A 26,811-nucleotide genomic window follows, 5' to 3' on the forward strand; every position below is an offset into this window, starting at 1 on the left:
AATTATATTTAGATCCCATTTTCGCTGCCAGAGTAGAAACCAATAAAATGCGTGCATAAAGAACATATTCATAAAAACAGAAATACCCAAATGATTCCTCTGTATCTGTTTCACACCAGCAGAATCAGGGATGCTGATGCTGGTTATTGCATCTCCCTTTTTTAATTAAATGTATTTATGTTTATTTATGCATTTACACATAAGTTATAATTATGAACAAGGTTTCTAACTAATAGACAATTCCCTGTTCATACTAGGTAGGTTTGTCAGTCAGACACTAAGTATATGAAGGTTACACGTTTAATAAGGAGGAGTCATCAAAACTGTCCAATCCGTGAAACATGATGTGGGTTCCAGCTACTTCAGCTTATAAAACCCACCTAAACATCAGTTTGCTATTATCAAGAAGTATCTCCTGTGAGTCATACATCACAAAAATCTCTGTTCAAGTGTCCAGAAACACAATGCACAATGTTCACAAAGGTAAAAAGAAGCCCACAGTAACGACTGGAAGCTCAACATCTGCAGCACAAAATGCTCGCCAAAGACCACCTTCAGGATATTACAGCAGGGTGGACGTTTGGCGATGCAGCAGGTTGGGAACCTTCAACAAATCCTTAATTAAATCCAAGGTTTTGTTACGTTTTCCACATATGGTTTAATGGGTATATTCAATAAAGACCCAAAGTAACATAATTATGTTTTGATAGAGAAATAACACTGTGTTTCTCTATATTTGCTAAAAGTCCAAGGGGTCCACATCCTTTTTCTTATCATGATATCTTTCTCACCCTCCTCTTTCTGCCTGATAAGTGATAAGTTGGTAACTTTGTTCATTAGTGCTGGCCTGTCTCCTGCTGCACAGGCTGTCTGAGACGACATTACGGCTGACAGGCCTCTCACTCCCGCCTTTCAGTGCTCTTTCTATCTGCAGTGATTCTCACTTTATGCCTCCCTCTCAACTCTCAACTTTTTCTCACACTCTTTCCTGCCCCCTCCCCTATTCCCCCTTTTTTTTTTTTGCTTCATCTCTTTTCACTCCATCTCTCACTGATTTCTACTTAGTCTCCATGTCTCTGTTTCTTGGTCTCTCTCACGCCCACAGCTCGGCATGTCTCCGCACTGCTTGGTGAAATAATTTACCGCACGCAGCGCTCCCGCAGATGATTGAAGCGTAATTAGACGGCAAAGACAGTGGAAGCCAACAGAGGTGCTTGGGAGCCTGTGCTCGTCAGATGGTCCATCTCACTCTCACTGGCTTTGCCCTTCAAAACTATCACTCCTGCATGAGGAGCAGGGAGGAGAAGGTGTTCTGAGTCACGCTGCAGCTAACTACACTGCAAAAAAAAAAAAATGTTGGCAAGTGATTATCTCTTTTTTATGAGTTATATTATCTCATTGCACTGCAGATGTGAAGGTAGTATCTGAAGGGTATTAAAACAACTTAGAAACTTGTTTAAACTGGCAAATCTATCTGCTGATTAATTGAAAATATATCATAAACAAAACTTGGAACTTTTAAATTTAAGATAAACCAAGCGTCTAGAGAAGCACCTCGACGTTAGACACATCAGTATACATTCAGTATATGTGAGAAGTGTAAAGAAAGCATGACTAGCTCTGTGCTCTGTGCAGTCTGAAAGCCATACTGTCACTTTGGCAGAGCGTATTAAAACTCAGCTTGGTAAGGGATGAAACTATAAGTGACAACAAAGAAGTGAAGCGTATGCACAACATGCTTATGTGCTGACTAACTTTATTCAGATGCGTACACGCTATATTAAGATGTAATGCCAAAACATATGGAAGGAAATGAGCTGCTGTGAGTGACTATAATCATAAGGATCAAGATGTCCCTGTCAATTGCAGGTTTAGGGGGAAAGTGCTGATCACCACACACTGTGTTTTGACACCGTATGCTTTGCGAACAAACAGTACTGTGGATGTCGAAGTGGAAATGGTATTGCTCTCAGGCTGGGGTACATCGAATAGAGATGTGAGTGATGCTGCTGAGTGAGCACCTGTATCCCTAAAGTATCTCCAATTATCCTGCTGTACGGTATTCACAATATAATGTATTCCCCCTGCATCCCCCCCAGATTTAACCCGTGCTTCAGGGAAGGTAGGCTTTGCTATGCTAGCTTTTGTCAGCAACCAACTATAACAGCAAAGTCAGCCACCCCTTTGATTATCGCCCAGAGGTCACCCTGTGTTGAGCCAAATAGTGGGTTCCTGGGTGTCAGTGGTGCTAATACGTCAGAGGAGTCACCTTTAAAGGATAATAAGAAGGCTGCTGACTGACTACAGACCACCCAGAGGGGGACCTGTGGTTTTCACATGAATATAAATGTGATATTGACAGGAAATATTCCCCAGGAGAGTGCAAGGAAAAGACAGCAGGAGAGACTGAGCAAATGAAAGGGTGGGAGAATAAATGAGAGAAAGAGGGAGCAAGAGGACTTCACACTCCGCTTCGTTTCACACCGTTAAACTATCTGAAGCATCCACTGGTGACTACTGGTTGATGGGCCGGTGCGAGCACTGTGTTATCATAAACATTTGGGATTCACTTCATGGAGGCACTTTAATGATGCTTTTAGCATAATTTCCCCACTGTAATGTGAAGGGAAGGGCAAGCAGCGCCTTTCTGTCTGCCTGTAGCTTATGTGAACCTTATAAATATTGGCTATTGGAATGAGGGTAATGATAGAAGCACACTGCACCACAGGCTTCATCCCCACCGTTTAAACCAGGACATCTGCAAAAACTCTCCAAAATCCATACAGTACCATTACTTAGTTTGACAGGTTTGACACCTTAGTAACAGTAACTATAACTCACTGTATAATATTTTACTGTAAAAAAAACAAAACAAAAATCCCAGACACACATTCATCTTTATGAGTATCACAGGGTTTGTGGTCTGATTCAGGAAAAGCAAGTTCTAGCTCTAAGTTTATATTGGCTTTGAGAATGTATTACTTCAATACACTGTGTAAATTGTCAGACTCTATAGGAAGTTGGAGCGCCTTTGCTAATTACAGGCTGTCCACATTGAGACAAAACAGAAAAGGGTTTAAAAAAAAAAGAAAGTAGAAAAGGACAGCTTTGTTTTCATCTGAGCTGTTATCAGCAAAAGCCGACTGCAGCGAGAATAGGGAGGGATGATTTCCATAAAGACTGGCTGTTGTCTGAAAGCAAGCAGCTGTCAGGCGGAATTACCTCTCCGACACAGACACCACAGTCGAGGGCGCCCTTCCCATAATTCAGTCTGATTGGCTCAAGGGGAAAATGGCAGCCTGTGGAGAGTGAGGCGAGCGGCTGGTTGACAGGTTTGCATTTGCGAAGCTAGACGCTGCGTTTACCTGTTATCATTCTGTCTGCTCAACGTGTCAGTATTCTGAGTTCGAAAAGCTACCTGAATGAAGTGACATAGAGAAGGGAGTCCATGGAGAGCCAAATAGGTGCCTATACGACCTGTCTCTCTCTTACACACACACACACACGCACACACATAAAAAAGGGACAAGTCGTTGATATCCCAATAATAGTTATAGAATAGTAATATTTGGATTGAGTATTTTTATTTATTATAATTTACACTCTGTGAGGGTTGTCGTCTTCTACCCTGTAAGAGTACTGTAAAATAAAAAATTATGACAGCCACTGAGATACGGCACCCAATTGCTATAAAATAACACTAAGACAAATTAATATGCTCTAATACAAACACTTTGTACACATTAGTATATGAAATACAAACAAAATGTGTTCACTAAACTAATAAAATGTGTACACAATCATGTACATGACAACATACAGTGTGCACAAGCACAGGCACACAGATGCACGCTGTCAAACTCACGCACAAACTTCAGCCCACATATAACACACACACACACACACACACACACACACACACACACACACACACACACACACACACACACACACACACACACACACACACACACACACACACACACTCCTCACCTATGCTAAGTGCTCTTATCTGTGACTTGTGTAGAGGTGAGTGACAGGGAGGGAGGCGCAGGGGGGAAGTGTCCTTTAGGTGTCTTAATTATGGTTCCTCTCCTCCCTCTCGCTGTCACCATCCCCAGGGGAGGGCAAGACAAAAGGAAGGCAATGTTTCATCTCTGCTGCCTTGGTATTTCAAATTCCAAGGGGAGTAAGAGGAGAGAGACAGCAGGCTGTTACATTTGAGGGAGAAAAGGAAATCAAGTGACGCTTCCCCTTTTCTCTCTGTTTTCTCTTCTTGCCTCCTTTGCAGCTGTGTTTAAAATAAGGCACCTTAATAAAAGAGTTTTAATGGCGTCAAGGCAGGAAAAAAAGGCGCAACTTGATTACTGTGACGGTTTTATTTAATGAGCTCAAAGCCTCTGGCTCCGACTTCCTATTCGTTTATTACTTTGTTGTGGAGAGATATATGTGACAAAATGGAGCAGAGGGAGCGACAGAATGAGCCTGAATGCTCTTATTGTGGAAATTTGTCTGGCGTTAGCAATCGTCTGAGTGATTTACACCTTCCTCAATGCTCACCTGGGTTTTTCATCTGGTTCCACGGGGGGAATGCTCTTCCACCATGACAGAGCGGAAGGTGTCAGAGACACCTTGGCAGGTAGGCAGACACAAAGACAGCCTGCTGTTAATTATTGATGGGAATAAATTGCACTCATTGGATGTGTGGCAGGGCAGCACATGGTGGATGTGAATACAAATGTGTTTATGAATGTGTGAGTGTGTGCGTGCTGAGAGGAATAAAATATAGCAAGAGAAAACAGCATTAAGTAAAAGTGAAGGGGTAAGAGAGAATGAAGAAGTGGCAGGGAGGAGGAGCCGATGGAAATGATGGTAGTGATACTTGGTAAAGCAACATTAGAGAGATGCAGAGGGAGTCTATAAAAGAAAACTACTCCTTAATGACTCTCACAAGTGTGATAAAAGCACAGAACTTCAACTCAGGTACCAGGCTATTTGTCTGAATGGAACAAATAAATAATTATACACAAAATGCTAATAGAAAATGATTGAAATGAATGGCAGAGGCAAACAAAGATTCTTAAAAAGGTCAGCTCTTGTTCGGGACACAGGATCTCTCTCATGAAAATATTGACTGAGAGAAAGGGAGCAATGCAAAGTGTGGTCTTAAATTGAGATGGGCAAAGAGCTTCTTATCTGTATTCCGACAGCCTGTCCTCTTATAAATATTGGAAGAAGGACACTAGTGGGGAGAGGAAACGGCCAAACGGTGCATTTGAGAAATGGCACACCTGAGCACCGCACGGAATATCATCTCCTCCTGTCAGATCTCATCCCATTTGATCAAAATAATTGCCACCTTCATCGTTATCATCAATTCTGCCATCTTCACTGGCGCCATCACCATTCTCTATCTCATCAGGGCTTCTCTGGCTTCAAGGGGGGGATTTCTGGATTAGATCAAATGCAGACCATCACATCTGAGAAAATCACTCATAGTGTACAGTACCCGCATAGCCATCACCCTATTCATTGCTTTAATGTTGCTGACATTTTCTTCACCTATTTAGATATTCTGACTCCAGCAAATCTCTGGCTGGCACAAAAATAGCCTGATTTATTCACGTGGGCTTGTCTATCATGGGTGTTTGGGGGAGAATCCGGCTGTGGTTTCATGGTCATTCTCTGTACAATCAATCGGGAAAAAATACAAATAAAAAAGGAAAGTATGATCAGTACTAGACTTTAAAAAGGGTCCACATCAATACCAGTGGCATCCTTTTTCTGTTATCTGCTATGCTTGGATGGATCTAATGAGCCAGTTAGTTACCTGAAAATCAACTAAAACTGTAAATTCTAAGGTCAAAGGGAGAATCACTGTTTTGTCTTGTAGGCCACACCTCTCTCTGTGTCTGCCAACCTAGCTCCATCGTGCAATTTATTGTGGCTGCCTATGTAATAACGATACAGCTTATTTCATCTGTTTCCACTTCAGTTCTCTAATAATGCTGCACAACGTCGGACAAGCATCTGGTGAAACCTCAGTTAAATCAGGGCCACCTCACACACTGGCAACTGAGTTGGTTTGCCATGATTTCATGAAACACACACATCGTCTCACACATAACCAAATCCATATAACCACTTGAAACAAGCCACCCACAAATGTACAAGCAGAGTCTTGATACTGGCTCTCGAGACTACAGCTCTGCCCTGTCACAGAGGGTGTCAGTAAGATAAAACAGATCTGCATGCACCACAGTCGCCTCCCAACTTTTCACACAATGACACACAAAGCAGTTAACAGCCCACAACCTAGAGTCTTCTTGTATTAGAGTAAGCAAGTCTGTCATTAAACAGCAAAGCACTGTGGAAAATTACTTTCTATAAAAATGTGTTTATGCACAAAACGTTTGTATGCGAGAGCTTTCAGATCAATCAACATCTATTTAGTGCGATAAAGTGTGCAATGTTAAATCCCTGGAGGGAACTCAATGTGCAACAAAGTGCTAAAGACAATGCAAAAAGGAAGCAGCAACGCTTCCCTGTTTTTTAAACTTACCTTGGCCATTTGGGCCTGCACCCCAGTGGCTTTGAGAGATGACACGGCCTTCTGTGCTGCAGCTGGGCTGTCAAAATCCACAAAGCCATAGCCTGGAGAGAGGAAAGAAAAGAGAGACAGAAACGAAAAAAAAAAAGAAAAAGAGACAGGCATTAGTATATAAAAAAACGCAGGCAGATGACTAACAAGGAGAATGACAGGCACTTGGTAATTGTAGCAGTAATAGGTTGGTAACATGACTACAGAGGCTGCCAGTTCTCATATCTGGTGAGCACTACATTGTTTGATAATTAGCGACACTGACGTTCATAGGGGGATGCTATGCATCTTAATTAGTAGCATGGATGAGCGATTTAGTAATAACAAACCCAGGCACCCTGCCCACCTCTATCTCTGCACACGCACGCACACACACACATACATATAATGACACACATGCATGCAAACACACATACACATACACACAAGCACAGAGTTGGGTGCAAATCAAGAATAAAGGTCACTATTGTTGCAATTCTGTTAAAGAGAAAACCAGATTTATAGTATGTAGTTCAACAAGCAGAATAATTCTCTCTAGTATATAATGAAAAGTCAAAGATTAAAAATCCACGATTGAAGAAATATTAACACATATATACACACAGACAGACGTGTCAATTGATACTTCAGAACATCAATGACTCATTTTCAGTTTTCACTAGTTCGGCCTTTTGATTTCGGGGAAGTGTGAAGCTGGCCGGCCAACGTCTTGTTCCTCAACTCCCGGCATATTAACACAACCCCATTTCACAGCCTCCATAATCCTCTCCCCGGTAACAAATCTCTCAAAGGTTGACAGCGTACCAGAACTGCTGCCATTTCCCTCCCTTTCTTCAACTCTATCTCTCTTACATACACATAAACACACACTTATTTCTCCCAAACATAGCTTTTATCTTCTTACTGTCGTCCTCTCGGTCTCTAACACGCTCTCTCTGTCTCGCTCTCATATTTTCCCTGACATTAACAGGAACCAGCCCCCATCTGGAAATTCATCAGCGGAGGAAAGTGGAGGGAATGAATTCTGTGGGTGTGATTTATGAGTTATTGTGATCCCGACGTTCTCTGGGATGTATCGGAGACGGGGGTCACGTCCGTGTTAATTAAAATTTGGTGGCGGATTAAAAGCAGTCAATGGTGCCCTCTGATCCACTGTTTCAGAAGGAAAGTGTAATTAGAAAAGGATAATGGGTGTGAGATGGGTGGGGGGAGACTTGCTGGTGTGGTTACCCCATCATGGGTCTGGCAATCATATACTCACATACTCACACTCTGCTTTCTCACCTTGTCTGTGTGCAGTTCACTTGACACAATCAACAAGCGTCTCACTTTCTCACATATTTCAGATGTGTGTTTTTGTGGTGGTGTTGTTGGTGAGAGGGTGGATGATGGGGTCACTTTCCTGTGGGATGGCGGTGAAAGAGTGTAGAGTAATGTGAAAACCATAACCTGAAAACCACAACCTGAAGACAAATGGAGCGTGAGGACAGCTTAACGGCCAGCTATTATAGCAGGGCTGGAAGGGGCTGTCTTTAATTGTGGAAATATAAAGAGCCACAGGGAAATGTTCAGATTCACATACAGACAAGAGTCAGAGAAATGGGACCCGTTTCTTTATAAAGCAAATTATATCAAGGATTATTTTCTAATGTGGTTGAAACTACACAGTCAGCACATTTCCATGCACTCAGTTAAGCAGGTTACTTACAAACCAGAGCCCTGATTTACTGAAGGTTTGCGTGTATTAGAGACAAATGGAAGTTATCTGGGAGACATCGACTTTCTCTTTACATGTCAATTAGGACATCAGCTTTCTTTAAAAAAAAAAGAAAAAAAAAAAGCAGACTGTAACTTGAGTACATGGAAACACACTGAGTTTAACAAATCATTTAGGAACCTCAAAACATGATCAGCTAGGAAAGATTTGTTATATCAAAGCAACTTACTAGAATAAAACAAAAACACTCTCTTGTGCTTCCTAGCGAATAGATTGAGATTTGAAAATGTCTGACTCTGTAACGCTTTACTCCAGCTCTAACACAATAATGACAGAAACTGTCGTTGTGGTGAGCATTTATGAAATTCATATAACAATATGTCTCTGTAAAACATTTTGTGTGGGCTAACAAATTAGTGTCCATAAAAGATGAACAACCACAACAAGCATCAATGTGCTTTGGCAAAGAGTACAAGTCTGTGCAACTGTACTTTTTCCATGTTTGGTGTTTTGGCGATGGTGGTGGTGGTGAATACTGTGGTAATGGGCAATTCTGACGGAAAGCATGTTTTCACACTCTTTTCTCTGGTGTCACAGTTTGGAGCTATGTTGTGGTGAGCAGCTCTGCTGAGCAGACTGTGCAGTCCGCTGTGGATGTGTGTTGTGGTTATGTCCCTCTCTTCTTACTATCGCTTGAACACTGAGGTAGCCAGCAGCTTAAAACATGTGAGGGTGTGGCTGAAAAGCTCATACGAAAGATGTTAGAATCCAGAAAGAAATCCAAATACTTCAAATAGTTTATCTAGAAGAGGCAAAGCAACAGAACTGATTCCAGAGCACAGCATTCAGACAGTCACAGGAAGCTGGTCTGACTTTACTTACTGTAGATAATATTAGTTTCTTTGATTAAAATAAATGTGTATATAATTCACTCAAACTTAAACACATTAGGTAATGAATCGTACGAAGGAAGAAAAGTCACTAAACTTAACAATTGTATTTACTGCTGTATTTTTAAATTAGAATTCTAATCTTACACAGTTGGACAATTAGTGGTTTGAGATCATGGAAAATGAGAAATTAAAATCTAATATAATATGTTACTATATAAAATGAAGAACAGTCTTATATGTTGACTTAGTTATACAGTCATTTTGTAACTGCTTTGGTGGAGTTGTGGACTGTACTGTCCTGTGTTTTATTCCACGTTTTAATGTAGGAATCATTGTAGTTAATTAAAAAGCTTTTTAATACAGCATTAATACATGGCCCATATAATCAATTTTATATTCACATCCCACCCGTGTGCATCTCTGGTAGAAATAACTATCAAATGTTCACAGTAACAGTGGTGCTGTTTTTGGGAACACATGCTGCTATTGAATTTTTCAATTTTTTTGTGATGGGTAAACTTTTTACTGCTACTACAAAATCTCAGACAAGCATCTCTCCAATCACGAGCAAGTACAACCAAAACTGTCTAGACATGACCAGAGGTGTTTTTTTGTAATTTCAGTGGATCGGCTCTGTTTACCCTCGGTTTAGATCTAAGAACATGCTAATACCACATTACAAAAAAAAAACAAGCACACAAACTGTTACTCAGCTCCTTTGGGCAATGGCTGATTCTCTTTAATAATGAGAATATTCCAGTGGTGGATACTTGCATAGTGTGGTGAATATTACAAATTTAATATTCACCACACTACCACCTGGAGTGCACTTATCAAACTTTCAGCAGGATGAGGATTTTAGAGAATGCTGACCTATATTCAAACAGCTCTGAATGGAGGAAGAAGTGGAGGAAGGGCCACAAGAAAGGGAGCGAGAGAAAGGGTGTGTAGAAAAGCAGTGATGGTAAAGGTTATGTGGGGTCAGCCGAATGCACTGGAGAAGACTGACGCCAGGAACAGATCCATTATTTTAGCTGATATATGCATAGTGAGGGCTGAAGATGTATCTTCAGCTTGATTTGTTAGAAGTTAAAAATGCAAAGAAATCAATTAATTAGATAGATTGAAATTTACAACTCAAATAGAACATTTGAGTTGGTAATTTGATGATATTTAATCTAGCTAGCTCCTGTACTTTTTTATTTTATCAGTGCCTACACTTCCTGTATAGTTTTAAATGAAAATAAAATGGTCAGCATGGCTAAATGAGATGAGAAAATGTTTCTAATAAATACACACGTGGCCATTTAAGACGAAGTTCTTACTCACTGAGCGGAGGAAAAAAGCAGCAGGGTCAAGAAAAAATGTTACACTCAATTTAAAAGACGACAGTTCACTCACCTAAACAACAAATACACACCTACACACAGATGCTGCTTGAAGAATGTGTTTCTGAAGCCAAGTACATGCTGTACTGTGGCTGTATTCAATGCGGGTACTCTACAGTTACTATCTCAAGTGGGATACAAAGGGCAAGGTGTTGCTTTGAAGCTTCTGCAACAACACAAACATCCAATCAATAGCTGTCACTTAAAAGCAGTTCCAAGTGACTGACTACATGCATGCGTGGCTGCTCATAATACTGTGCAGCTGCACACTAATGTGCCCACACACACACAGACTTGCAGCAGCACACATACTGTATATCCTCACAAGCCCACTGGGAAGACGACATGCACACACTGAATGTACAGACACAGACTGTCTCTCTGAGCGAAATAAAGAGAACATGAGCTGCCATATCATATTTCCTGGTCTGGCTCTAACAGGGAGCCTGTCAAGATTAAAGGACCGTCTTCAATCAGTTACTACAGGATGGTGCTACATTATGCTACCACTACTTCTACTCTACAGTAGCCACATTGACTGGGCCTGTGTGAATGGCTGTGTATGGGTACTCCCTTACATAGTCCCTCTGTGAAGGTCTAAAACTACAGTAGATGCCACCTCGGGCTTCACCCCACACAAAAGTCTTCAGTGGAGAGTGGAGATAAAGGACTCATTACAGTGCATGTATCAACATATCAATCATCCATACATCATTCATGCATTCACCATCAAATTATGCTAATCCTAATTACTTCTGGGGAAATTACCATCCTTTATCTGCTAATAGTCAGGATTGTTTGGGTTTCCTACCCACTATATCCACCATGATTTCCCCAATATTTCCATTTTTCACATTCTCATATTCAGTGCTAATGATCCCATTTTGCACTGCATACAATGGAATAATAATGCCCTAAGTATGAATTATGAATCAACGACAAGTCACTGAGCATTACAATGGTGTACAGGGCAAACAGTGTAATTGTTTACGTCCTTGTGAGTCATCAAGAAGAGTTCTGAAGCTGCTGTTGCACATGGGTAATTAATCACTGTAGTTACACGTATGTTAATAACTCGTACTTTGCATGTATAAAAGTAATTATGGTTAATGGAGGAGATAGATAGGCTACTCCATGGGAAAATATGCATAACAATGCCTGTAATGTGATTCTTATGATTCATGGTACAGCTGTAGTACTGCATTACGTTCCATCCTACCGCATGTGTGCTGTTTTGACCTTGCTCAGCTTTGGAGCTCCAGCTATAGTGGCTTAAGCTGCGATGTAGAGCCCTTCACTTTTGCCAGATTGAAATTCAAATGGATACAATTGCTATTTCATTTTTTTGCCCCAGAAATCTAGATTCAATAACCCCAAACGTGTAAATATATATTTAGAAATGTTTGCAAATATAAAAATTAAAAAACATACCACGGCCACTTGGTCACTGAACTATTGTCTCAGTCTCAGGTCAAGTGGGCCATCGAGCAGGTTTACTTCAAGAACTTCTCTGTATTTGGCTACATTATGACTATTATCTCTTGCTCCAAATGGCTTCAAACAACCGTAAAAGCCTCATAGATGGAGTGGTGCCCTGACCATGGCTCCTACTGCCCTGTTAGTCACTTAGCTGAGCAGCAAACACTTTGCTCCTTAGTCTGAACAAATAGAAGTTCTACTTTTTTGGTTCTGAAAAAACTTAATTACTATTTTTCTATCTTAATTTTCAGAAATGTATTAAATGTATTTTACTTCCCGATTCACGTTGACATGAAAAGACATATGATTTGATAACAAAAGTAACTTCTAACAACACAGTTACTGAGAAATTAGTTTTGTTTGTGCGACTTCTTTAAAGAAAAAAAATGTACATAAAAGCTTGTACATTTATAGACGTCTTTACTCAGTCTGGGGGTTTTGAGCAGTCCTCGTGTTGCAGGGAGGGTAGGTAGTGGTTTTGGGAGGTTGTGGAGAGAAGAGCAAACACTGAGGGAGAGAATGGGGGTTTTAAATAGTGACATGGCATCCATGACTAAATGTGGCCAAGCCAAGACCGCCGTGGTCACACTCCAAACCCAGAGGACAATATCCTCAGTGGGACTGCATTCCTCTATCCTCCTCTATTTATCCTGCCCCACTAGCAGCTGACTGATGGTAAATTTTGTGGCTACCCTCCACTAAACCATGTGGTAGTGTGTGTGCGTGAATGCGTGTCTCTGTGCTTGTGTGTTTGTTGAATACGTGCGTACAAATGCTTGTGTGTGCCCTCTAACTTCCTTGTTTGTGTCTATAATGTGTGGGTTTGTGAGTAAACGGGACGGCCCTTAAATCTATCTTTCAATCTTATCCCACACAGAAACATCTGCAGTGTGTGTTTTTTAAACATCATGTGTTAAAATAGCTTCGGGTTAGGTACCCCTGACCACATCAATAATGCCAGAGCATTAGCACCATAGATGAATGATAAGTCATGGTGCAACACCTCATAATTATAATAACGTTCTTCTGCACATATGAACCTAAAGCCATAACATAGCATAAACACACGCAATACGTTTTTTGAAATAATTTAAATTTTTTATTCAAACACAGAAAAGTGTTGGAACTTCTTCTCTCCTTTTGTGTCCAGTGTCAACATCGCACCTGCCTTATACTTAGAGACATTACCCATTTGTTGTAAAGTAACTTTCACAGAAGGCTCTTTCATATTGGACACAGGCGAGACGATAACAGTACAGGCAATTAACTTATCAACCTTGTAACATGGATTTATAGCTAAGGCATTCGTCTTGGGCTGAAGCCTATTGGCTGTATTGTATTCCTTGTCTTCTGCTCTCACAGGTGTATGAGTGTCCTTGTCAGGGAGCTGCAGTCGGGATCTTCTGAGGGCACCGTGCCAGGGTGCAGGGCCAACAGGGCCACTGGCAGCTTATTGTGCTGAAGACAAACTGAACAGAAGGTGGAAAAAAGGAATTCCTTATCCAATATCTGTGCAGACATTACAGATGGTTTTTATAGCCACAATGCACCTAAAGAATGATGCATCTCCTTGTGTTCTGTAATTCTGTAGAAACGCATTTTATAATTTAGTCAAATTACACTGTAGAAATGGTTAAAGAGCAGTTATTTTATATGAAATGGGAAATACAGTACTATGCTAGATTAGCATTTTTACATTTCAAATATTAAAGTATTTAACATATGGGGTCACAGTAATCTTTCCTCTCTATCTCAGCATTTCTTTCGCCTCCATTCTTCCCTTCATTTTTCTTCTTTTTCTACTCTTTTTCCTTTGTTCCTTAATTAATTCATATCTATTCACACTCATTAACCACTGCATAGCACCATATGGCTTCTACTACATTGGCAGCTCTAAATTCAGCATGACAGTTTAGACACTATTTAAAATATACATCTTTAGTGGAGGAGAGCCCTATAGTGATGTTAGATTAGATTCTTCTAAGACAAATAGAGTTTTGGGTTGATAATTTAATCTAAATGTAAAGAATTATCTACTCATTGCTCCATTTCACTCATTTAAAGTGGCAAAACATTTATTTGAATCTGTAAATCCAGTAGCTCGTAGCTTCATCAGCTTGCTAACTTGATACTAAAACCTGATGTGGTTGGTGCAACATGTAAAGAGCACTAGAGAAAGGTTCGAGACCTGAAAGGTGTTAATCACTTGTCAAGAGGTTGTTAAATTTAGACCCCTGGAAAAAAACTGAATGGCTTTACAGAACACCCAAAGGAATATTAAAAAAAAAAAAAACACATACAGACACATGTATGCGAAACAGCATGCATGGTATATTCATACACATGCACTTACACAGCTATGCGCTAGCACTTAAAAAGTGTACAAGCTTGTAAATGTCAGCAGACACACATGTGGCAGTATTAACAACCACATGGTATCATGATGTATTTCATAGCGATAAATGTGACACACACACAGGTTAGAATGTCAAACAACCTTGAATAGCTGCTCATTATGGTACCTGTTGATGTGAAAGTGCCAAGAGCACAAGCACATTTTTACACAAAGAGCAGGTGCAGTCCTTCTTTTACACTTTTCTTTCAGTTAGCCTATAGAATAAAAAGAAATCCAATCCAATCCTCGCTTTTCACTTCAGCTAAACCTGAAGAACATTCATTTTAGTATTCATGCTGGGTGCCATCTTGTGCACCACCACAATATCCCCATTTGAGCAGTACTTTGTAATAAGCAATGTAATCATGTCAGGTACAAGGCCTGAAAGCACCACCAGTGAGACGAGAAGACAGGCAAAATATTTGTACAAAGCTGGATCAATGAAAATCAACTGCCCTCAGAACATGGAGAAAACCCCAAAGTACAGAAAACATTAAAATCCAGACAAAGATAAAGTGTCCCGTTCTTTCAAACAACCATGCAGCCCATTTCTTTTGTCTCACATCTGTTAGTTAGTCATGATGAACGGCCTGGCCACCCCCAGCTAGCCTTCTTCTTCACTGCAGTTATGATTTATGCCTTCCTTAACTAATCAAGGGTATGATCATTAGTCAAAAGATATTCAAGGGACCAGGGCCTTGGTGGGTCAGTGGAAGGCTACAGTGCATCTCTCAGTGCAGTTCTCCTGCTATCCACAGGTTAGATTTTGGCCAGAGAGATGGCTGGAGGTACACTCCTTTACTGTCGAATAGCGCTCTCTGAGGTATTTGTCAACAGGCAACACAACGAAGGGAGACCCGGGCCCAGTCTAAACACAGAGATGACAAAAATCTGCACTAGAGGTTGTCAGAAACCTTTTTGTTAAAATTGATTACAGATTTTTCTGACTTTGTTTAGATGCAGAAGATAGGCAGTACACAAAAACAAACAAAAACAAACAATAACAGACAAAATCCCCCAAATTTGCAATAAATTTCTATGAATAAACACTCTTGGAAAACCTTTGTCTATTTTGATATGTAATTCTGTGGCTACTGGACCTCACCTCACCACGACCTCCACAGCACAAACACAAGCATTATAAATACACCCACATACATGGAGACGACCACACTGCATGCAAAAACAGAACAGGAAGTGAAGGGGATACAAAAGGTCAGAGCTCAAGGAATGCAGTGCTGATGGCCCGCCTGCTTCTATTTACGTCAGACTTGGCCAATCAAACGCCTGATTGGTAAACAGCCAACTTGGAACTTACTGAAATGGATATTGAGAGGGACATCGGATGAGTGTCGGGGGAATAAAGGAGAGAAAAGGGTTTTTTGTGTGTGTTTCTGCGTGCATGTGATTGGGGAGTGCTAACAAAGGCTGCAAGTGTTATCCAATGAGGTTCTGCATGCTGGATCTGTCCAAATCAATGTGATTATCCCTCAGCTATTGCTAATTAGAGTCATTAATACGCAATGCAAGCAGGAAGCAGCACATACTTTCTCTCTCTCTCTCTCTCCTTCTCTCCGCCAATCTTGCCTCTTTCTGGAATAGCTTTGAGGTAACAGAGGCATTTGGAAAAGGTCCGTTGTTGGCCACACTTCAGTCGAGATTCTCATCTGCACATAATTCACTTTCAAAGGGCAGAGGGGGCGGCAAAGAGAATCCTTAATTGCGCCGGCACTGTGTACAACATAGACAAATGTTTATATCTCGGCCCTCTAATGAGAAACCAATAACGAATGCAAAAAGCACTCTCTGCCATTCCTTTCCCCCCTCCTCCCCAACCCTACGCCGAATACACAGATACACATTCACATGACAATGAAAAACAGGCCTTTTTGTAGAGCGTCACCTCATTCATCAATAGCCCTTATGCTTGAAGTCATGCAATACTCCACTCAGGCACTGATGCAGTAATAAATCTGTTTTTATAGAATGTAACATTGCCTATATTTCCCCATTAGGCTGATCCTGTGGTAAGGGCAAGGGATGCTTCAGATGGTAATGGTCAAGCTCCTGACAGGCTTTTAAATTGCACCATACAGAGCCTGAATGTGCAAGCCTGCAAGGCAAAATTGATTCTGTAATCTGGGTTCAGTGTATCCAGGTTTTAGAAGCTCTATTTAAAGCTGTTCTGCTGCGTTAGGTCAAAAAAGGAAGTTTGCATGTTTTACATCAAGTCACCCACATAATAGAGTAAAGGCAACTGTAATTCTTTCAAGATGCAAGTTTATGTAATGCCCTTGTGAGTTTTTACCATCCTCATACAAAATGGATGGCAAGTTACAGGGCAGGAAAATGAACAACGAACTGCCGAACACACAACCACAGGAGACTATCTCATCTCATCTATCTCCCACAATTCAGTGCGGTGGGCCGTCGCGGCAAAGAGCCAGTCAGGCTGGTGAATCTCGGCACAGCCTTATCTCCCAGCGGCGGAGGAGGAAACGGAGGTCCTTTAAAGGGCTGAGGTCATTTCCTCTGCCTCCGGGCTCTGGCAGGAAAAATAAAATGTCTCCATTCGGTCAGCCCTGCTTTATTTCAAATGCTGCTGCTGCCTTTTAAGAGGCCCTTGTGGGCATGGATGGCAAATTTGCGGTTTTGGGTTCTCGCAATCTATTCCTTTTCTCTCTCCCTCTGCCATTCTCAATCCCCTACTCTGTCTGTGATGCAAACCCCAAATCTCTGCTGTATTTCTACAGTAAATGTGAAAGTGCAGAGACAGATGTACAGATAGAATATGAAAGCAAGAAAAAAAAAAGTGAGAGAGATGTAGAGCTGAATGCCTCCTCTTACCCACAGAGCTTGACAGCCCTAAAGCCCTTTCACAACTTCCTGTTCCCATTTCTCTCTGAACTGGGCTACATCCAAAGCACGCGTGAGTGTATTTATTGGCATGCACAGTTTATATGCATCTGTTGTGAACCCTTGCAAAAGTAGGAATGTGTGTGCCTTGAAGTTTGTTATGTGTGTGTGTGTGTCATAGAGTAAGGTAGGGAGCAAGGGAGTGAATCAGCACTGGGAAGATAGAGAGGCTCCCAGAAAGGCCTGCGTGGTGCGGTGATGGAGGAGAGCAGCAAGAATAGGCAGACAGGCAGGCACACATGCTGTGATGTTAGGAAGAGGATTGATAGATCTGTTGCATGACCACTGCTGCTGCAAGAGCCTAGCACACCTCAGGCAGATGGATGGGGAGTGCATGCGGGGGGATGATTAGACTTTGTGTGTGTGTGAGAGTGTGCCCTTTGTGTTTGAATGTGTGGGTGAGGTGTATTACATGGTCTTAGTGTGTAGTTTTCGTGATGCGGTACTTCAAACTGAGCTTTACAACACTACAGCACACATTTGTCTACCGAGGGCAATCGGTGCACGTTGAAATATAGTCATCAAACAACACTTTCAACAACCTTTCAGCAAAATGTTATCTGAGCTCTACTGGGTGGAAAAAACAAAATCTACATGCCTGTGCCACAATTTTCATTTTACACACATTATTCTCTGCAGTTCTTCGCTGCAATTTAATACGCTGACTTTTTTATACAACAACATAACAAATCATGAGCTTTGAATTTCGCTGTAATGTGCTAGACATAAATAAAATCAGGATTAACCCTATGCCTATGTCTAACCCAAGTGATGCACTACCCATGGACCTGTTACAGACCTGTACAGACTCTGAAGGGACACCATAATGCAAATACTTGGTGTATCCAGGTGGAACCGTCTCAGACATGTTGTAGATTTATTAGATGCACCTGCAGTAGTCTCTCATTTTATTCTGCCACTCTGCACCAGAATCAGCAGCATCATTACTGCTGTATAACACAAACTGATAATGGATGCCAAGAAACATGGAGTGGGCCTAACATGCACTAGAAAGCCGACTGAAATTTCATAAAACAGCAGACACACAATATACTGTGTTTTGACTGAAATGTAACAAATGTCTGTGGTGTAATCTTAATGAATTTGAAATGTGTCTGAGAGAAAGCTGAAGTGCAGCTGTGGGCATACCAGGACTACTAGTTATTGAAAGATAGCTTAATAAATATATTCAAACACTGGTTTTACAAAATTACTCGAACTGATTTGATTATAAAAAGTCAAACAAAACCAATAGATTAAAATTAAGGAAAAAAAACAGAGTAAAACGTTACACTTAATTAATCAGTAAGTGTGTCATATCTTAGCCTCTTTTATTTTCTGCTTTTTCGATCTATTTCGCTCGCCAGCACTCACTCAGAGATGACTGGCTCTGACCTCTTCTCAATCCCATTTTTCTCACGTTGTTTTGGCAGTGAGCTCACTGAGCTGAACTAAACACAAATAACACAAGGGGGAGGAGAGGAGGTGGTGAAGGAGGAGAGACAGAGGAAAGGGATGCTTGCTGTGTGATGGTGGCACAGCAGTGATAAGCTGGCGCTGTGACATTTAAACAAGTGTCAGGGTCAGGGGTTCAGATGACTGGAAACAATGCGTGACTAGATCAGTGCGATGTGCCGATTTGGCTTTGTTACCAGGAGTGAGGACACATGCCAGCCCATCCGGCTTCAATGCACCTGCTTGGCTTGTTTATGTTTTGATACATGCTCACCTTCAAGAAGATAGTGAGACCCATATGGGGAGAGATGTGGTGCTGTTGAGAATAAAATATGTCTTTGTGCAGTTTCTCTTCTCCCCAGATTTCAAACACTGAAGAACTGTAATTTTCTTCTCAAGGTTACTCAGGCCTTGTCCTTCTCTCTGTCCACCTCTTTCTCTCTGAAAGGGTGCAGAGCGGGACCATCCTTTCCACTCATAAAATAAGTCTGCTAATATTTGCTACTTGGCGTCTCGGCAGCACTGCATTCCAGGAGGGTGACTTATGGGAAACAAAGTCTCGCACACAACACCGTGCTAAGCTGAGCTGAATTTTTGTGCTGTGCATAACTCAGGTCAGCTGGACACTGAAAGGGATAACCTGTGATTGAGCACAGTCTATTTTTTTCCGAAACAGAAAATGAAAGAGGTTTGCCACTTTTTCCAATTTCAATCTGCCTAACCTCCCTCGACTCCTTCTCCTCTTTAATCCTCCCTGTGCTGTTTCCTGTGACCTACAGATACATTCTTTCTACTAACATGCATCCAGTGTTGTTTTTAATAGCCTGCAGGACTCACAAGAAATGACCGGTCAAGATTACCACCCTTTTTTCAAACCTCTGAAAGGCTGAAGTTCTTTTCCACAACATTTTGACCCAGTGAATGCCTGGCAGGATAAACTCGGGTGTGAAGCAGGGTTAAGAAGGCGGCTTCACCTTGAAAGGTCACACTTCAGAGCCCGGGAAACCACGAAAAGCAATTAAAAGTATTGATGGAAGTTCAATATCTCTTAAACAGTGCTGCCACACACCTTGACACAAGTAGCACACTATTCTCTTCCTTGCGCTCTCTCTTCACTCACGGCCAAGCTGGATTTGATCACTAGCAGTAATAAATAAAAAAGATAAAAGTATGAAATATATTTACAGCAAATCTATGCAGATGGCTGGTGAAGTTAGCAGGCTCTGAAACGAAAGCTAAGGGAGTGTACCAGTGATAGTAATTAAAGTTCATCTAATCCCAATGAGTTTGTTAGCTGTCTAATTGGTCCAGTGTGCGTGTAAGTTTAATTGTGTAAATGTGTGAACTATTTTAAATAAGCTGAAAATGTCATTGCTGTATGTGCGCAGCCTTCAGTCTTCAGAAAAATTCTTCAGAAATTGAAGAGGTGATGGGGTGGGGCTGAGGCTGAGGCTGTGATTCTGAAACAGGGCGCATTTAAGGTGGGAGCTGTTTTCCTGAAGCATTCCTGCAGTTCTAAGCCAGCCACTCGCTACACCACTGATTTACGGCACAGGGTTTCCTCGGCTGATGTCTAAATTTACAAGGGCACTTGGATTGGTCTTCCTGTGACAGGACACAATCTAAGGAGTGATGGCTGGTGCACTGCTTTTACAAAAAAACGGATGGCTTACCTTTGCACTGGTTGGTGTTCTTATCCAGAATGGCCTTGGTTGACACTATTTTTCCATACCTGTGAAGACAGAAAGAAATTACATTTAGCATTTTTGACTTAGGATGACCTACAGTAGATGGCCTTTGACTGATGGGGCAGTTCAGTCAGACTGCCATTCCGTGGTTAAAGGAGATGTTGTATTTTCCATACTCTCTGCCATTTAGTTGCAACTAGCAATTTGAAAAGTAGCACAAATGTCAAAAGCCACTGGAAAGAGAAATCACTTGAGGTTAATAACATTACGTTTATGGCTGACTTCAAATAAATGTGCAGCCTTCTGACATTTGAGAGAGTCACTGAACATTTTCAAAAGGTCTAAAAGCATACATGCACAGTGGACAATCTTAAAACGGAGGTTGTTATATTAGTATACAGCACTGCTTATTAAATTCAGATTAACTCTTCACCTATAAAAACTACACAATGAACACAACACAGTCTTAGCACTAGTGAGTCAAAATATACGACATGTTGAAAAGTAAGCTCTAGAGGTGAATTTTGTAACCACTAGACAGAACCAGGCTAATGTGGTTATTCCCCCCAATTCCATTTTCCAAGCTAAACTAAACTAAGAGCTTGCTGGCTTTTCGAAAAAAAGAAAACAACTGTATTTCCTTCCTTCCTGCTTTCCTATTCCTTTAACCCAATAACAATACTCACATTTGTTATAAATTTTGTTCATAAGAAGCATACAATGTGTAAGGTGCAGTGTTTGGCCTTGTGAAACCAAATACAAAATTGCCAAGGAAGAAAAATATAAAAGCACAATACCCACATAACCAACATGTTGTCGCCTGCAAAACTGAAATGTATTACCCTCCTTGTTTCCACAGTACTGTATGCACAGTGGGTTGCTATGAATATTTTGAAACTGCAAAACTGACCTTACTGACAGACAGTGAGTTATTCTATTTGCTTGTCTCAGCTAAAACTGCAACATGCTGCATTGTGTGAAGCACTGTATAAACTGTAAGTAAATCTTGGGTGTTAGTGCCAATCTGCATGTGTAGATAGTGAATATGTGTATATTTTGTATATGTCTGAGTGTGTGTGCAGGTGTGCTTTTGCTTGTGCAGCTAAACCTGTGCATGTGATATGTATACATGCCTGTGTATAAATGCTTAAGTGAGTGTCTGTTGAATGCACATCACAATGAGTGAGCAGAGGAAAGACAGCTACAGGCTCACACACACCCACACACACAATAAACACAAATTCTGTAGGGAAGAAGCAGTGGTGCATCCCGGCCCATATTTCACCAGCAGGAGATAATTGTGCCATTTCTCAACGAGTGGCGGAGACTCTATTTACTGCATGCTGCGGTGGGGTGGGTGGTGGATATGAACTGATGAGCTCTGAGAGGAAAACTACCAGCTCGCACACACAAATACAGCTACTGCACGAGTACACACACACACACACATACACACACAAATATGAACACACATAGACAACACTCACCAATCAGCGGATTGTCTCTCTTCAGCAGATAAACAGGCCATTTTAGCTATAGGGATCCATAATCTACTGCAACAGAACAGGACTAACGCGCAATGTTTGATCACACTGAGACACTCTCAAGCATAAGTACACAAGATGAACATGGAACAGTCAGTGATCATTTGATTAAAGAACATGCAGAGCTGGGTTAGCAACAATAGTATTTCAACATTTGTTTAGATATGAACTGCAGAGAAGTTTCTCTGCAGTGAGTAAGATAAAAATATTCAATTGTGGTAAAAAAAGACGTGTGCACTAGGTGATAGTGACTCACTCAAATATGGTGAATATAAACATACACTTAAAAACAAAAAAAAGGAATAAATTATAATGTAGTATTAAACACAAGAAAATATTTAAGATTTAGGTCAGTGACATGGTGAATGAATGGGAGATTATATGGAATCTTATTTCACAGTATTGTTATGATGAATTGCTATGCACCCTCCTGAGAATCGCTATCTTAATATGGTGGACACACATCATGCCAAGATGATGGTGCATCCCATCATCCTGGGATCTATGTTGTCAGAGGCAATAGCCCCCTGGAAAAAGTTAAGTGGTCCCAGTGGAGGAACTAGAGAATTCAAAGAACCCCAGTGGAATGGCTCCTTTAATGCATCATGTCGCCCAAAGTAGGAAAATCATGGCACTCCAGTGGAGCAAGACCTGGGAGCAGAGCTTGGCAGTTAACGTTTGGTGGCTAGCCGTGACCCATGGGCCCAATTGAACACAGCCTGAACCATCTGCAAAGATAGGAATCAGGGTCAGGTGCTTTGCATGCCAGACAACAAGCAAAGCTAGGGACCTGGGCCCACTCATCTGTGGCTTTTTAGGCTGGTTCTAAAGATGACAGAGAAAAGTCACCTGTGGCAGGAGAGTGGGTATGTATGGGAGGTGGAGTATTACCAGGTAGATATAGTCGGATAGTTGGACCTTCACACCTTCAACCAAACTTTCAAAGAGGAGCAGGACTCTATTCTTTTCTGGAGCTGCCCATGTGAGAGGCAAGTGTGGGGATACTAACAAGACCTCGGCTGAGCACTGCTGTGTTGAGGTTCTGCCTGGACAATCAGAGGTTGCATCTATGATGTTGATGAAGTCGCTGGGAGAAGGTTTGTGACTGCAGTTTGTGCTTATGTGCCGAAAGTCGGTTCAGTGTATCCAGCCCACTTCCATTTGCTGAAAAGGGTCCTGGAAAGGGCACTACTTGCAGGTTCCACAATTCTCTTGAGGGGCGTCTAAGCTCATGTGAACGTCTGGTTTGACAACGTCGGAATCACTTCTCTGGTTTTTGCAGATGATGTGGTTATATTGGCTCCATTAGACCATAACCTTAAGTAAGCACTGGGGCGGTTTGCAGCTGAATGTGAAGCAGCTGGGATGAGAGTCAGCACCTCTAAGTCTGAGGCCACAGTTCTCTGTGTATCTCAGGGTATTTTACATGAGTGAGGGCAAAAGTGTGGAGTGGAGTAGCATCAGCAGTAATACAGATGTCGTATCAGACAATTGTGGTGAAGAGGGAACTGAGCTGCAAGGAAAATCTTTCAATTTACCAGTCAGTCTACGTTCCAATCATCACCTATGGCCATGAGCTTTGGGTAGTGATTGAAAGAAAGAGGTCATGAATAGAAGCAGCCGAAAACAGTTTCCTCCAAGGGTCTGGACCACCTTGCTGAACCTGCTGCCACGTGACCCGAGTTTAGAGAAGCAAAAGATGGATGGATAGATAGATGGCTCTATATACAAGCTACTGAGCTAGCTAGTGTTTGTCCCTGTATGTTTGTACACAGGTGTCTGCCCTGCTTTAATACTTAAGTAAAAAAAAAGTAGTCTGGGAAGTCTGGGAAGCAGTTAAAAAGCTCAGTGCTTTGGCACATATTGGGGGAAAGTTCTCATTAAAACTTTGTTTAGACTCTAGGGAAGCAGGAGACAGTAGCTTTCCAATGCCAACTCATCACTGCTGGCCTCATTAAATGTTAAAGATGGCTCATCAATGCATCCTATTCATGGTCCAAATTCACACAACAAAGACACTGCAGCAAGATGAAAAAGGTAAGGTGGAAGGAGCCAGCTCACTGCCCATAATGGAGACATATTGGAGACGAGTGGTGGATGTGATCAGTATGTTCATGTATGTGGGCTGTGTTTGCATGTGTGCGTGTGTGTGTGCATGTGTGTGTTTGCATGTGTGCATGTGTGTGTGTGTGTGTGTGTGTGGAAGTGTGTGTTTGTGTGTGTGTATGTGTCTGTGTATGACCCTGCCGCCGGCTCCTTCGCCTCTCTGCCAGGCAGGCCTGGGGAAGCTTTGATGTGACAGAAGCAGTACCTGTGAAGCGCAGGTTTAACACTGTGATGCTGTGGCTTGGATGCAGAGCCTGTCTCCACTAATCCTATTTCAATCACTCTCACAGCCTCTTATCTCTGACTCCACTGGCCCTCGGCCCTCCCCCCTCCTCACGAATCTCCTCCGTTCTCTTGCTCTCTTTCTTCCCCTTTCCCTGTTAATGTCCCTCTACCATCCTCTCCATCTCTCTTTCCTACACTGTATCCTTCATTTCTTTCCTTTTGTCTCTCTCTTCCTCCTCTCTCCTAATAGAAATCCCATGGCAGTCATTCTGATGCAATATTGGATCAACCCTAAGAAAAGAAGACGCCAGAAATGAAATCGTCTATGAAAAAAAGGCTTTATGAGCTATTTTAGGCTGATGAAAATGTACAAATTGTGGTAGATGTAAAACATGTCATTCATTTGACAGCTGTCTGGGCACTGAAATGTGATAAAATTGAAGCTGAGCCAAAAGCTCAGCTATGTTTTTAAGAGGGCAGCTGCATGCGCACGAGTAACATCCCTGAGCAACATTTGTTTCTTTTCTTGCTCCCTTGCTGGATGAAATGATCGAGGCGTATTCCATTCCTGTCATCAGAGCTGGGAAAGTGAAGTGTCTCTATGCTATACGTGGGCAGAGAGAGCGCTGGCCAGAACCACTTCACGTCACTGTGGTGTTGCTGGTACACAGCACAGGAAGCATAGATGGACCACCCAAGTGTTGTGCTAAGACCTTGCCCGTAGCCTTTGGATGCATTCTCCAAAGCTCTGTGAGTGTGTGTGTGTTTGCCACACTAAATCCCAAAAATACAGTCAAGAATAAAGAGATGAAACATGATGAATTTACCACCACTTTGTCTTATCACCACTACCTAATATTTACAGTGTGCTTGATAAAGTGTATCTGCAGACAAATACTTGAATAAAGTCTATAATATATACCACTAGAGCAAACTGGTTCCCACTCTTTGATGTAAAGAATAAAGATTAGAGAAAAGAAGCATAAAGAACAAAACATATACAGACAGTCTTAGGCCTGACCGTGTTTAGCTGTGAAACTGATTAGCATAAAAACAGAAATGCCTGCTTCAAGCCTGTTCAGCACCTTTGGTGCACCTGTGCAGGAGGATAGAGCAGCTGCAAAAGGCACACTATCGAGAGCAATGACTTGAATTTACTACACCTTGTAGACCTTTAATAAAATAATTAGCAGAATGTAGATACTGTAGCTGAAAGAGAAAATATGCAGCAGTGAGAGTTACTACTACTACTCTCACTCTAAATTTGCTATTTGCTCTTTTTGGAAAACATTACCTAAAGATGCTTTTTCACTTCAAACTGTGCTAGAATTACATTGTTCCTCTTGTAAACAGCACAGAGAAGCATTCAAAGAAATCCACCTTTAGACCAATATTCTTAGCTGCCGATTTTAGTCTGAAGAAAAGCTGCAAGCTGTTCAGTATCTTCATTGAATTACAGATTATATCCTGTGTTTTCTTGCTTTGAATAATGACTTTTTTGGTTTAGGCCCATAAACATTTTCATTTGACTGGGCACAAAATCTTTTTTATATCCCAATCAGTAAAAACTATTTGCACATATATTGAGATAACCTACAACTTTATATGATGTGTTTCAGGATTAGCAAAAGCAATGTGTGGCAACTGCCCTTGACTGTCGTCCCCTGTCTTGTGCGTCTAACTTGTCCCAAAGCTACTGCAGAATATCTCTATGGCTCAGGCACAGGTCAGGTCTCCTGTACACTTGGCACCTTTTTGGATAGAAATATTAAGCAGATGCTTTTGTGAAACGTTGCTGCTGCAGTTGCTATGCGACTACTGAAAATCAGTTTGTGTGTAGCTAATCTTAAAATTAAAATACATCTATACAGTATACTTGTTTTTATTTGTAAGGTTTTCCAGAGAATGGTGAATATAAACTGAACTGACTGCAGTGACAGGGACACAACAGAAAAACTGTATTTTACTTGAAATCTCAAGTTCAGTCCCTTGTGTAACTTGTATTCAAGAACTTTACTGATCTGATCTGGAAATGTCTTCTCGCTGCTTTAGGGTAGTAGGAATAGTAGCCAACCAAATGATGCATTCACTACTTTTAATATAAAAAATGTGGGGCCTATAAGAGAGATACAGAAATGAGCATTTTGACAGTAGGAAGTGGAAAAAGCTAAGGACCACAGGCAGACACAGGGAACAAGGCTTTCATAAATAAAACAAGAAGGATGGGAGCTAAAATAAGAAGCCTGATGAAAATAAAAGATGTAAAAAGAAAGAAGAATGGGACAGAGAAGATAGGTTACAACAGACAGACTACGAAAGATGAATATATAGCATGTGAGAGAAACAAACAGGGACAAAACTGTCCTTGTGGACACACACACACAGAGCAGCTGTTCAGTTCACC

General features: G+C 41.4%; 1 protein-coding gene across 4 annotated transcripts in view; it reads right to left on the bottom strand.

Annotated features, from left to right (window-relative positions):
• The window catches only part of rbms3 (RNA binding motif, single stranded interacting protein), a 226,793-nt gene that overhangs the window by 90,735 nt on the left and 109,247 nt on the right, over positions 1 to 26,811 (bottom strand). For all 4 annotated transcript variants that reach the window (XM_026347586.1, XM_026347585.1, XM_026347588.1 and 1 more), the window contains 2 exons: positions 20,518 to 20,576; positions 6,563 to 6,654 (listed from right to left, as the gene is read on the bottom strand). In XM_026347586.1, coding sequence (XP_026203371.1) covers positions 6,563 to 6,654; positions 20,518 to 20,576 — 151 coding nt within the window. The remainder of the gene's footprint in view (positions 1 to 6,562; positions 6,655 to 20,517; positions 20,577 to 26,811) is intronic.

The sequence above is a fragment of the Anabas testudineus genome, chromosome 11 (genome assembly GCF_900324465.2).
Source record: "Anabas testudineus chromosome 11, fAnaTes1.2, whole genome shotgun sequence".
NCBI classification, from domain to species: domain Eukaryota; kingdom Metazoa; phylum Chordata; class Actinopteri; order Anabantiformes; family Anabantidae; genus Anabas; species Anabas testudineus.